Source organism: Leptinotarsa decemlineata, unplaced genomic scaffold, assembly GCF_025532065.1.
Source record: "Leptinotarsa decemlineata unplaced genomic scaffold, Ldec_3_MD MMD2_P_RNA_scaffold_9, whole genome shotgun sequence".
NCBI lineage: Eukaryota > Metazoa > Arthropoda > Insecta > Coleoptera > Chrysomelidae > Leptinotarsa > Leptinotarsa decemlineata.
In genome coordinates this window covers 14477796-14491434 of record NW_027412536.1, presented here as the reverse complement: position 1 = coordinate 14491434, position 13639 = coordinate 14477796, and the positions used below count along the sequence as shown (strand labels likewise).

Sequence of the window (13639 nt, the reverse complement as noted above, 5' to 3'; positions counted from 1 at the left end):
TTTTCCTGTTTTCCTGGAAAATGTAATTTGGACAGATGAAAAGCACTTTTACGAATTGAGGGATATTCAACCGAAATAACGTGTGGACAGGAATTTACAAAGATAGAATTTTGTGTTCTCATTTATTTGACGAAATTCTGAATGGAGAAACCTATCACCAGTTTTTAATGTCGATTTTAGAAGACTATTTGGATGATCTACCTTTAGCTAACTATAATAACATCTGGTTTCAACATGATGGTGCTCCACCGCACACTACCAGACGAGTATCTAATTACCTGACTGAAAGGTTTGGTGATAAATGGATAAGGAATAATGGGCTGGTGAGGTGGCCAGTAAGGTCTCCAGAATTAAGTGTTATGGATAATTTTCATAGGGTGTACTGAAAAATAGAGTTTATGGTCAGAGGGAATATCAAAATATTGAGGACCTTCATCACAGCATTGTTAGAGCGATCGTAAGATTGAGGAGGAGGGAAATTAATCGTGCAGTGAACAATATTCGAAGAAAGGCACAGTTGTGTTTTCATGAACAAGGCCAGCATTTTAAGCATTTGCTGTAATTTACTTTTATCTTTACATTTTAGATAATTATTGTTATTTGTTCAAAGTTCTATTTTCATTGAAAAGGACACAATGTCTAATTTACCTCATACACACCTCATTCATCAAATTTTGATTGTTCATTCTGTCTCCGTATTTTTTCATTGACTTTTCAAACGAACCAAACTCAGTGAGATTTTGATCTAATAACTTGAACATAGTTCAATGTGGTTGTCGTCTTTCCGGTTACAAGTTTAAATACATTTCCGATGTCCTAACACTGTTTGTATCGTATTTGTAATAAACTTGTATCATATCTCTTTTTTTCTTCATTCGTGAAAGCCATTTGAAAGTGACATCAAAGTCAAAGACCATTATGATAAAATTTTTTTTTCAATATCTCCAATTTTTCGAAAGAGAATGATGCATCATTGGAAAGGTGAAATCTGGTTCTATTCAAAACAAAAAAAATCCAATGTAGCGACCATAAGAAAAAATAAAGTCGATGATGATGGCCGGAAGACGAAACGTCGGATAGTAAATCTGAAAACACCATCATGTACCAGGGAAAGAGTGGCAAAGTGGACGTGCAATTTATTCTCGAATCCTTCGAAAAATGAAGCCAGAAAACCATTTTCCGAAATTTCTGTTTTTATACTTGGAGTATAATGGTTTTGATTTTCAAAATGTTCCAATAGAAGAGTCATGAACGAGATTTTTTTTCAACATTGGAATATTTTGTTTATATGATATTCCGCATTTCTCAGTTGGCATATTAATGTTTTATATTCATCAGAATGATCAATCGAAACTCAAATACTTTTAGGAAGCTTCTCCCATAACCATAATACCCATAATAATAATATTCAATACACCAATCTTTTACGAATTTACAGATTAAACAATTTGTAAATAAAAACATTACTTTGATCAAAAAACTAAAAATTGAATCAACAGGATAGCTGAGTAATTCAATATTTTTGTGAAACTCCTATGAACAATCAAATCAGTTGTTTACTTTCAACGATTTTGAGACTGAATTACCGGTCATCGACTAACTCAGTTTTAACCTCAGATATATCCAAACTCTCTTCGTCTACATCAGGATCTTCTTTGATCATTACATTCGATGGAGCAGGTAAGTTCACTTCTTCTAATGGATCTAATATTGATTCCCCAGCAAGGGGAGGAGACTCTGAGGTAACTATTTCTTCCAACTCCATTTCCAGACCTATAGCGCATTCATTTATATCATCTGAAACAAGAATTATTAACTTCAAGTTTTCTGACAAACTCAACAATATTTTAAACAAGAGAGGGATAGTACGCTAGAAGTTGATTTCTGACCAAACGTAAACCGAACCAAAAATTTTTTAATAATTATATACTACGAAAATATTTTCATACTACAATATTTAGGAATATTCATTTCATAGTTCCTGAAAAGCATCCTACAATTCTAACATAATATGAACAGGTGGGTAGTTACCTATGGGATTTGTCAATATACAATTTTGAAAGAGGACTTCAGTCATACACATTGAAATGGTTCAATATCAAACATCATAGCTGTCAAACTCTATGGAATTCTTAGTCCTCATTTATTTGAAGAAATTAACCTCTAGTTGCCTTGGGGAACATTTTTTTGAAAAATCGACTATCGTGTCCAAATTTTCGGTATCAATTACCTCTTAAACGAAATTTTATTCTCTTATAGAGTGCCTTGATGTGCAGAAAACAATTTTTGAAGAAAATTGGAAAAAATTATTTTTATTCATATTTCCTAAACAACTGAAAATATCAGAAAAAACATATTCAACAGTTCAGTTCAGGAATAATTGTATTTTCTACTTGGAGAGCAGGTTTTGTTTACTGTCAAAAGTATTTTTGAAATAAACATTATGAAAGAACTATGAAAAAGTTCCATAAATTTTTTTTCACAAACAGTAGTTTAAGAAATTTCTTGTTGAAGTGAATAATATAAAAAATGGTTCGTATTGAAAGTTAAACAAAATATTTCATGACTATTTTGGCGTAAATGAATAGTTAAAAAAAAAATTATTTAAAACGGTAAAATTTTATTTTGCTCATCAAAACATTTGCAGATATTGAGCAGTACTCTGAAAACAATTTTGTTCAATTGAGAGCTGTTTTGCGACCTTACCAAATTCAAAGATAAGGAGAATGGTTAAATTTTGTCTATATTCGAAAGTACTAGAGCCCTCTGAAATTTTTGCACAAATTGATTAGGTCAGGCGATATTTAAAAAAAAGAAGTATTGGATATATTTATATAGGTATTTCGGTAACAATTGAAAATTCTAAAAATTTTATTTCATTTCAACCATTCTTTTCTGATCTCTACACTGAGGAACATGATAAGGAAAACTCTAGCTCCCAATCAAGAGAATTATGTCGATGTAATTTATGGACCAAATTCAGTGAAAGCCAATAAATCCATAAAATACAGAATTCCTGTGTGCCATTCATATCAGGAGTATCTAGAAAACAGCATTTTTTTTAAAAAAAAAGGTCTTTAATCTATGTAGCGGAGTTTAGCAGAATGCTATTTTCCACTCAATCACACATCAATAAGGCTGCAATTAACTTTAATCACTTTTTTGTTCCAAAAATGAAATCAGCAAGCAATTTGAGGAATATTGGCGAAAACAAATTCTCAGGAAAAAATCTCAAAGAAAAGCTGCCGTGAAAAGGGGGCCTAACGTCCCGGTTTCGCATGGAAAACACCGCTGCCTCGGCGGCTTTGCACAGATATAATCGTCATATTTCAACCAATTTACACAAGACCTGAATGAGTTATGAATTAATGAGTTATAAATATTCTTGAATCACTTCGTCTATTGGTTGGCCTACGAGAGACAAAACCATTTTAGGGCGCCTTACACACTTATCAATTCAATATTTGGATGAACCAGTACAAGTTAAATTGCAAAAAGTGGCAGGTCCCTAGATATTTGAGTCACAACAAAACAGATTGCTCAGTTGAAAAGGAAGAGGTTATAGACTAAGATCTCAGGCCCCCCTAACTTATTTTCTGACAGGTAAGTAAAACTTGTACTCTCTTTAACAGTGTGAGGAATGATTCTTCCATATATTGTAGGGAATACTGTAAACAATTTGAATTTAATACTGCCAGACACCCTGTTGGCAGTTTTTATTCCCAGAAACTTTAAATATCGACAGCAAAAAACCTAATTTACAATCTGAGAATTGATTTTCATCTATGATACTCAGGGGGATATTTTAATATATTTTGTAAGCTGCCAGACCAATCGTAGGTGCCAAACACCCCCACGTGTATGTTGTCATTTTGAATTCATCATTTGTGACAGGAATTATTGATGCTGATGCTGATGCAGCCTTGCTTAATTCATTAACACATGTAATGTTTCCGACGTAAATGAAGAGTTCAACCGGAAAAATGTTAAAAACTTTGATGCCAGCAGCTTACCACCATGCAAAGCTGAGCTTCAGCAACAGTTCCGGTAAATAAATTACATTGCTAGCCTCTGGAATAATGTTTACAAGAAACAAATAAATACTTTCAGTCCAGAAAAAAAAGGATGGAAGTGGGAAGACAGCCAGTATCAATTCAACTGGTTTGATGAAGACCAATTACCTGTTTTCGTCAGTGAATCGTTTAAAAAAGAATCAGGTATTTTACGTTCACTTTATATTATTTTGATAAATTGACAGCTATTCCTATTTTAATTATTTTATTTGTTTTCGCAGAGGAAGATACCGTGGAAGCTGCCGATGATAATAATGGTGTTGATATTGAATACAAGCATTGATTATATTAAGAGATATCGGATTTTAAAGACGAAGATCATAGAGATTGAAAAATCCATAAAATACTTATTGTGAATAATGCTTTATATTTTCATCATTTCTGATAATTCTTTCATCATATACTTTTTTTGTTTTTTTTTATAAATTGAAAATACTAATAAACTATAAAATTATGCAAAATATCTGAAATTCAATTTTTAGCTGATACCACTATTGCTTTCTCGGAAACGGAGGTCCTACATAGACGGGTAAATAAAACAAAAGTTGACTTTTTAAGAATGCAACATAATGGTATTCTCAGATCGATAAAATCACCAACCATTTCTGAGATATTTGCAAAAAACTGAAAATGACAGATTTTATTTTTTTGCTCTACCGCCTCCATTTTCAATAACATCAAAAAATGACAAAGGAATTTTTTGCTTCATTTAATGTTTTTCATAATCTGGTTCAGCCCATTTTCCAATGCGACGTTTCGTTCATTAAAGTACATAATCAATATATTTTTTAAATACGAACCTGTATATTTTTTAAACATTTTGGTAGTCACTGTATTTTTATTAAGAGCTCGAATTTCCAAATGTTACTGAAATCCAAACAGAGTTCTTTCGGTGATGTCGTTCATTGAGATCCTATATATATTTATATTCTGTGAAATCCAAATAGATTTCTGTCAGGGTTGTCTTGAAAAAGAGAAAAACAATAATGTTTGTCTCAAAACCAATATTTCATAAGTTCGAAAGGTTTCTTGAAAATTTGTAGTTGCCAAATATTTCTGTTCAGAAAATGAGTATATCAACAAGAATTAAGTAATGAAAATACTTCAAAAAAGTCATAGATGATATTCAGGGGAAATATGATAAGCGATAATGTCTTTTTTTGAAGTAAGTCATGAAATACATGAATGTGAATGTCAAGTTAATTGGCAAAAACAAAATAAGACAGTTATTCAATTTGGTGAGCGATTTTAAGGGGAAAGCATGATTTTTCCAATGACGAAAAAGTGGATATGCTTTTTGTTTGAGAAATGCTACCCAATCTCTGTTAATGTATCAGGAATTGCATTCTGAACGACGACAACCTAATTATAGATATTTTCAACATATCGAAACTAGTTTACGAAATTATGGATCTTTTGAAAAACCCTCCAAAAGAAAATGTACAGTTACTGAATGTGATGGCGATAATGAAATCGGCGTTTTAGGTGAGTTCAAAAAACATTCACAATAATGGTAAAGTGACATTCATCTGATTCAGGATTTGTGAAAAATCAAAAATTTGAGAACAGGGAAGTATCCTGAGGGAGAGTGCTCATAATTCGGCCATATCCACTACATCTGTGGAAAATTTTAAAGTGTTTTACGGACTTCAACAGGAGAATGTAGATAATATTACTGAAGTTTTTTCCCAACACCAAACCGTTATTTCAATACATCACACGTGTTTCGATAACCAAGTGATCATCTTCAAGAGGAAGATCAAACTGGTTTGCTGGCAATAACAAGTGAAATAAATTCATTGAGAATAGACAGGACCTTCGTATACTAAAAGTGTAACTGATCTCTATCTGTACATAAAAACTATGAGAAAAACTATTATTGAAGGTAATTTTTACCACAATAGAACGCAAAACAATGATTTCTAGAATTTTGTTTGTATGTGCGTTTGAGCACACTTACCTCAAAAACAGGTTAGTCGGTTTAGATTAGTCTTCACTAATATATTATGGTAAGTCTTACTTGATATTTCGTGTTTGATTTATTTCGATCTATATATATATATATATATATATATATATATATATATATATATATATATATATATATATACCGTGTCAACGAATCTATTAGACAAGTCATAATTTCTAGACTATTAGGAGAATTGAAATGAGATTTGGTATAGTTGAATGGTATGTGGAGAGGAATGTTTTCACATATTTTTCACTTTCCGGTCACTTCCGGTTTCAGCGGAAATGGCTCCGGTTCTGAATTTTTAAATGGAACACCCTGTATATTATAACATTTTTGGATTTCTGAGACAATTCTGGATCAGAAACTGACATTTCCGGAAGTTTTTCAGCCTACTTGATTTTTTCAGAGTCACTTTTAAAATTGCATCTAGGTGGCCATGATCGGACGTAAACTAATCTATGGACCTCAGGTGATATCAGAAAATTGCAATAGCGGAGTTTTAGTGACTAGTGTGTTGAATATGAATGAGACAAGTTTACAAAATAACATTTTCGTGTCTAACTATTATTTTTCAAATGGCGACCATTTTTTGACAAGCAATTTCCGAAAAAAGGATTTTTTGACGAATCTAACGTTACTAATTTATTTGCGATTGGATCAACAAATTTAACAAATTTAACTAATAATTTCAGCGATGCACTTAGATTTTTTGCAATATCCTAAGTTCTTGAAAATTCCACTATAGTAAATTTTCAAAGTGCATCCCTCCTTGTTCAAGACACATTTCAGCTCGTTCAATTGTTTCTCTCAACACGTTTTGTAACATTTGAGGCGATATACTTCTAAATGCCTGTTGAATCCTTTCTTCTAAGATTTCGAGAGTGGCTGGGGCTGTTGCATAGTAGACCCTTTCTTTTACATATCCCCAAATGAAGAAATCTAACACAGTCAGATCCGGTGAGCGGGCAGGCCACCGTACTGGACCGTTGGTTACAATAACTCTATTATTAAAATGCTCTATTAAAAAATCAAGTACGTCTCTGCTATTATGGGGTGGTGCTCCATCTTGCTGGAAGTAAATTTGCCGTAAAACTTCTAAAGGCATATCATTAAGATGATCCTAGATTTCATTTTGAAGAAAACCCAAGTATCTAACCCCTGTTAACTGACCTTGAAACAATATTGGACCAATTATTCTGTTTCCAACGATACCAGCCCAGACATTGACGCCAAACCTTTCTTGAAAATTGCCCTCTCTCATTGCATGTTGATTTTGTTGGGCCCAGTACCGACAATTCTGCTTATTAAACATGCCATTATTTGTAAACCGTGATTCGTCGGAAAATAGAATGAATTTGATAAAATTTGGGTTAACTCTATGATTTTGAAGCAACCAATCACAAAATACTACTCTTCTATTGCCGTCGTCAGCATACAAATGTTGATGTAACTGATATTTAAATGCTCGATATCCGTGCTTTTTCAGTATTTTTCTTGCTGATTCGTGACTTATCTGCATTTCTCTACTAATTTCTCTTAAAGAAACCGTTTTGTCAACTTCTACCATAGCAAGAACGTTAATCTGTCTCCTCATTTATGACAAACCTCTGTTCTGTGTCTCGATTTCCCTCTTGCCTAAAACGACTCTCAACATAGGGAAAATACTGATGAGATGGGTGTTGCCGATTGGGATATCTCTGAGCATACAACTCAGCAGCTTTCCTTGAATTTCTGTGGCATTCTCCAAACAATAACAACATATCCACTTTTTCACTTTGAGTATACATTATTTCGACGAAAAATTAAACTAAAATTAATGAAAATCAAGAGAAACTTCTACTTTCTGCTCATAAAGCTTATGTCACTGTCATAACCTAGGTGAGCGTTTTGTTCTCCAAAGTGGACTTGATGGAAATAACTGCAAAATATTATGCATCATTCCTATCCATGGCACCCTTGACAAAAGTAAATGAATTTGTATCGAGTATTTTCCTCAGTAATATTTAATTTATGTTCTTATTTGTAATCCAATCGCAAATAAATTAGTATCGTTAGATTTGTCAAAAAATCCTTTTTTCGGAAAATGCTTGTCAAAAAATGGTCGCCATTTGAAAAATAATAGTTAGACACGAAAATGTTATTTTGTAAACTTGTCCCATTCATATTCAACACACTAGTCACTAAAACTCCGCTATTGCAATTTTCTGATATCACCTGAGGTCCATAGATTAGTTTACGTCCGATCATGGCCACCTAGATGCAATTTTAAAAGTGACTCTGGAAAAATCAAGTAGGCTGAAAAACTTCCGGAAATGTCAGTTTCTGATCCAGAATTGTCTCAGAAATCCAAAAATGTTACAATATACAGGGTGTTTCATTTAAAAATTCAGAACCGGAGCCATTTCCGCTGAAACCGGAAGTGACCGGAAAGTAAAAAATATGTGAAAACTCTCCTCTCCACATACCATTTATCTGTACCAAATCTCGTTTTGATACACCTAATAGTCTAGAAGTTATGACTTGTCTAATAGATTCGTTGACACCCGGTATATATATATATATATATATATATATATATATATATATATATATATATATATATATGACATGACAATGTTTGGGTGAACCAACTAATAATATTTCCCGCAAGATGCGACAACTAACGTTATCGCATCTTGAATTTGGGTAGACCTGGTCCATGGCTTGCATTTGTAGTTTTGTGGAAAGAATGGAGTCTATAATATCTACCTTATAACCATTGTTGACAGCGATTTGTTTGATCAAACCCAGCTATCTCTGGAAATTACTCACAAAGAGTGGAACATTCAATAGTCTGTGAAGCATACTATTGAATGCAGCAACTTTATGCCGGAATGGGTGTGTGGAGGAATTATGTATGATAATGCCTGTGTAAGATGGTATGAAGGATGGTATTTGAAGGATGATATCAGCTTAATCCATTAAACATTACCATGATCGCCTCCTTTCAGTTTTTTCAGTTTTGTTAAATCCTGTAGAATTCTCCTCCTGGCGTTAATAAACCAATTCTCAACTTGAAGCAAAGATAGGTTAGTTTCCTGCATGAGCATTTGTTTCTCATGATCTGTTGGGTATGGATGCTGCAAAAATTAATGATGGACTCAAACAGGAGAAAAAGTTTGTAACTATCAAAACTCACATCTGTGTGACGAAAGAGCCAGCGTTTCAAATGATTTTTTGCTTTTGTTGGTAAATGAGGTCTCCTTGTTAAAATTGAGGACGTTGGTTCAGTTGAATTTGATGCTGAAATCATAACCATTAAATATTTTCTATGCAAAAACAACATGAAAAATAAAATATTCACAAGTGTTGACTCTTCTGAATAAAATCTATACTAATACTATATATACTAATAACACTTTATGAAGAACAATAGTTCTGGACTGAGAAAAACTTTTTAAAAAAGGAAACACTTCGAAAATTTTAGGTGTGACTGATAGAATTATAAATGACTGAAGAAGCTCGTAAATGATGAAACTATTATTGTGGTTTGGTAAACTATGAAAAATTCTATATTCAGGATTTAACAAATAAAAGTACTATTCCAATAAAATATTCAACTACTTATGTACTTAATTATTTATCAATTGTAAACTTGAAAATTGTGCCGATGACCTCAGTAATAGATGTACAGTTGATAAACTTGCTAATGCTCATTTAAAATCTATTAAGGGACCACAAGATATTGGTCTCCTCAGGAAAGTCTCTCACTGGTCTATCTTATAATTGTTTGTCATAATACTATGATCACCAATCCAAATTTTTATCTTACTATTCTACATAAGTATTATATTTTTAGACTGTTGTGTCTAAAAAATGAAACAAAACTTATGACAGAAAAATTTTAAATTGAAGTATACTAAATTTATTTTATGAAGCATAAGAATCACTTTCACGAAGTTTATGAATGATTTAATTTATTCTTATTAAAATCAAACAAAAAGTTCAAATATGATTTACGAACTACCCATTAATGTAAACGCTGGTAAACTCACATTTTGAACAGATATTGTTGTGTTTCCGCAAATACTGTAAACTCTTGAAAGTCATGTTGCAAAAATTGCAAACAAAATCATCTCCGTGCACAGCTTTGTGCAATAACAATTTACGAACATCAGGAAAATTCATACCACATCTTGTACAATTCAATGATTTAGTTTCTTCAGTGAAAGGTTTTCTTTTTCGACCTCGCACATGAACAATTTCAATTTCTCCTGTTCTAGGTAAAGTTACTTCTTTCTGAATAAGTATTTTTGTTTCTTCTGAGATCTGTGTTCTCTCTTCTTGTTCAAATTCGTTTTGCAAAAATGGATATCTGTTTAATGGGGGTAAATCAGTGGCAGGTATTCTAGACAGGTCATAGTTTATTTCTTCTGTATCAGATTGACCTTCGATGTATTGCTGAATTTTCCTTTCAATAATCAGGCAGCGAGACTTGAAATCATAGGCCGACTTGAGAGCTGTTCGACATGTATTACATATAACTGGATTGGGTATGAGATCCAAAGCCTAGAATGAAAAACTCTTAAATTTTCAAATCATCAAAAATTCAAAATGTAAACCAACAAGAATACAAACCATTTCTGGGATGCAAGTGGTTAATTGATCTCGGTAGGGCATAAATCCCGTGAATGACTCGACAGCATTGATATTGAAATATTTGGAACCTCTCTGTAATTTTTGTAAACACATTCGACATACTTTTGTCATGATTTCTACTGAATTTTAACAGAATTCAATATCCAATCATTTCACATATAATTTTGTTATATAATAAGTACTGAATAAGAATTATCTAAATTTTGCTGGTAAATTTGACATTTTATTATAAATGTCAAAATGAATATCATGTCAAATGGCATGTTGAATTTTTTGTCACTCATTAGTAACATTTGACGTTGAAAAATCCCTAGAAAAACATATTTAATTGCTTTGTCTATTACACATTAGATGCCACCTCTAGAATAACTTCATCTTTGTATAATAGGTTAGTGTAAATACAAAGGCTTCATCATTGTCTAAAATCATTAGACAATGGTATAAAGATAAAAGGACGTCTTTATCTTTATACATACTACACTTCTGTAAATAGCAAAAACTCAAATTTTATTTTTACATGGCCGTATCCTCCATCGGTATCACAATGGACGACTTTCTTAATGAAAATCGCTAAGATGTTTTTGGTGATAAATTCATACTTTTATCATTGTCTAAGGATTCAAATATATGGACAATGCTTTTATTCCAATGTACTTGACCAGTTATAAGATAAGTTATGATCCTTCTCAGAATATTTTCTTGAAATTTTCTATTTTTAACTTTCGAGTCGAAGTGATTCTGTATTCAGAAAAGAGATGTCACAACTAGACAACTAAGTTGAAGCACTTTGAAGACCTTGAAAAAAAAGAAAATTTTTGTGATTTATCCTTGTTTACATAAAAACCAATATAAAATCAATTAATTATATAGAAAATAGTTGAATTACATCATATTTCGAATGAGATTTGTATGAAGTTATTCTTGAACCTGGGGACCAATTTCTCGACATCATATGAATATCCTCATAAGGTTTTATATACCCAACGATGATGTCCATAATCGTTGTTATATACCTACCTACTCAAATATTCCCTTGCAAATACTAAATAATGGTAGGTATTCTCGAATGCAAATGGAATAGATATTCAATAGTAGAAAAAAATTAGGCATGTCTTACAATAGATACATGAATATTGATAATCTAAATCTACCAATCAAATTACTGGATTAGTCTGATTGACTAATTGAAAATTATAATTTTATAAAAAATACATTACAAGGTTTTTCGAAACCTTAAAGAACAATAGAATTTATGATTTAAAAAAAAACGGTTCCTTAATTTTAATATTTAGTTGCAAAAAACGATTGTTAATTAACAAACGCATTTTTTAGCAACAAAGAAATTTTTTTAACAAACCATTTTTTTTCTAAAAATCATGATTTTTTTCAATTAACATAATGTAAAAAAATTCGAATTTCTTATAAACAATGTATTTGTTCATAATAAATTTATTAACAATAGCTGTAAAAAATTAAAAAAAAATATTAATTAGTTTTTAGCCATGAAACATTGGAACAATAAAAAATTAGAAAAAAAAAATTTGTAATGTATTTTTTATAAAATTATAATTTTCAATTGTCAATAAAAAAATATAAAATAACAATTTTTTTATTTTGGCAACGGTAATCTATTTTTTTGTCTATTAAGGATAACTTCACCAAAGGAAAAAAATGCCAGGTTTTAGTTTAATAATTATAGGGATTTTTATATTAACTTTCAATTCAGAAAAAGTAATTCATTAACAAATTTATAATTAACGTTAAAATTGGGATAAAAATTTTTTGACTGCGGATTATTATTTATTGATGTATCCCAACATTACATGAATTTTTTCATTCCTTTATATTTACATATTTTCAGGGGCTTTGTAAAAATTATAAATAATCGAGATACAGTTTCGGGAGTCGGGACTTTTTTTACGCAAATTCATTGATCTTTTCAAATCTTTTTTCAAATTTTCAAAATTTTGAAAATTTTCCGAGATATTAAGAAAAAACTAAAGCCCCATTTTTTTTTTCACTTAATTGTTTATAACTTTTGTAATTTTTTTCGGACCTTTCCTTAAACTTTCTAGGCAAAAATACGAATCGAATGACACCTTGGTCGTAATTTTTGGACAGGGCTGAAAAATGTTACAACTGAAAGTACATGTGAACTAGACTAGATCTTGAAATTCAATGTTAAATATGTTAGGGAAAGAAAGATGTAGTAAAGTTGTCAAAATTAGAGTTTTCTCGTTGTTACTATTCGGAAGAAACTTATTAACCTAGAGAAAACGAAAAACATTCACAATTTCATTCCAATTAATTACCGAAAATTCAGCATAGCATTCCGATTGCAAGCAATTCCTGGAAATATAAGTTTTCAGTAGTTTTTTCTTTTTTTTTTCACATTTCATTTTTCATTCTATTTTTAGTTTTGTTTCTTGATTTTTTTCTTCCTTTGTAGAATTTATTTTTCATTCCATTTTTATTTTATTTTTTTCATTTTTATTTGTATATTATTGCCATTAACTGTTAAAAAAAAAATCTGTTTTTCCGTTAACCAGCTGTCGCCCCTGTATGAACACCAACTCTCAAAAGTCGAGGCTTGTGCGAGGTGCGAGGCTTAACGAGTTCTTACCTTTTAAAGTGTGATTCCTAACTCATTCAATTCATTCCCATTTCAGATCACAAACTGTTTTCTTTACAAATAGCGTTATTTTATTTTTGGGTCTGAAAGTGAAAGATTGGTAAGACCCAGAAGCATCCGATAATAGGTAATGCCTCGAAACAGGTCTGAAGCTGTTAAATTCGAATAATTTCAGCATGGTCCTGCTGCTGGAGGAACGAGAAACATCTGCAAAACTAACCTCTGTGAGATATCTTGCTTAAATGACTATAGGATACAATTCAATATCCAGTATGGTATTTGCCGAGGAAGTAGTCGTTTTTCGTCAAGCATTTACCAGAACCT

The 13639-nt window shown here is 31.4% G+C and overlaps 1 protein-coding gene across 1 annotated transcript; it reads right to left on the bottom strand.

Annotated features, from left to right (window-relative positions):
* Positions 1-1381: 1381 nt before the first annotated feature.
* LOC111507565 (uncharacterized) lies at positions 1382-10943 on the bottom strand. Its single transcript, XM_023162898.2, has 5 exons — positions 10663-10943; positions 10080-10593; positions 9224-9327; positions 9017-9164; positions 1382-1797 (listed from the first exon to the last, which is right to left on the bottom strand). Exons 1-5 carry the CDS (start codon positions 10792-10794, stop codon positions 1583-1585), a joined length of 1113 nt encoding a protein of 370 aa, XP_023018666.2. The 5' UTR covers positions 10795-10943; the 3' UTR covers positions 1382-1582.
* Positions 10944-13639: the final 2696 nt, after the last annotated feature.

Bases quoted from the DNA above. Each gene is read 5' to 3' on its own strand.
- LOC111507565 (XM_023162898.2), bottom strand. From the start codon at position 10,794: ATGACAAAAGTATGTCGAATGTGTTTACAAAAATTACAGAGAGGTTCC. The intron at 9,328-10,079 runs GTGAGTTTACCA...TTATGATTTCAG, and splicing joins CAACAATATCTGTTCAAAAT to CATCAAATTCAACTGAACCA. The intron at 9,165-9,223 runs GTGAGTTTTGAT...TAATTTTTGCAG, and splicing joins GGCTCTTTCGTCACACAGAT to CATCCATACCCAACAGATCA.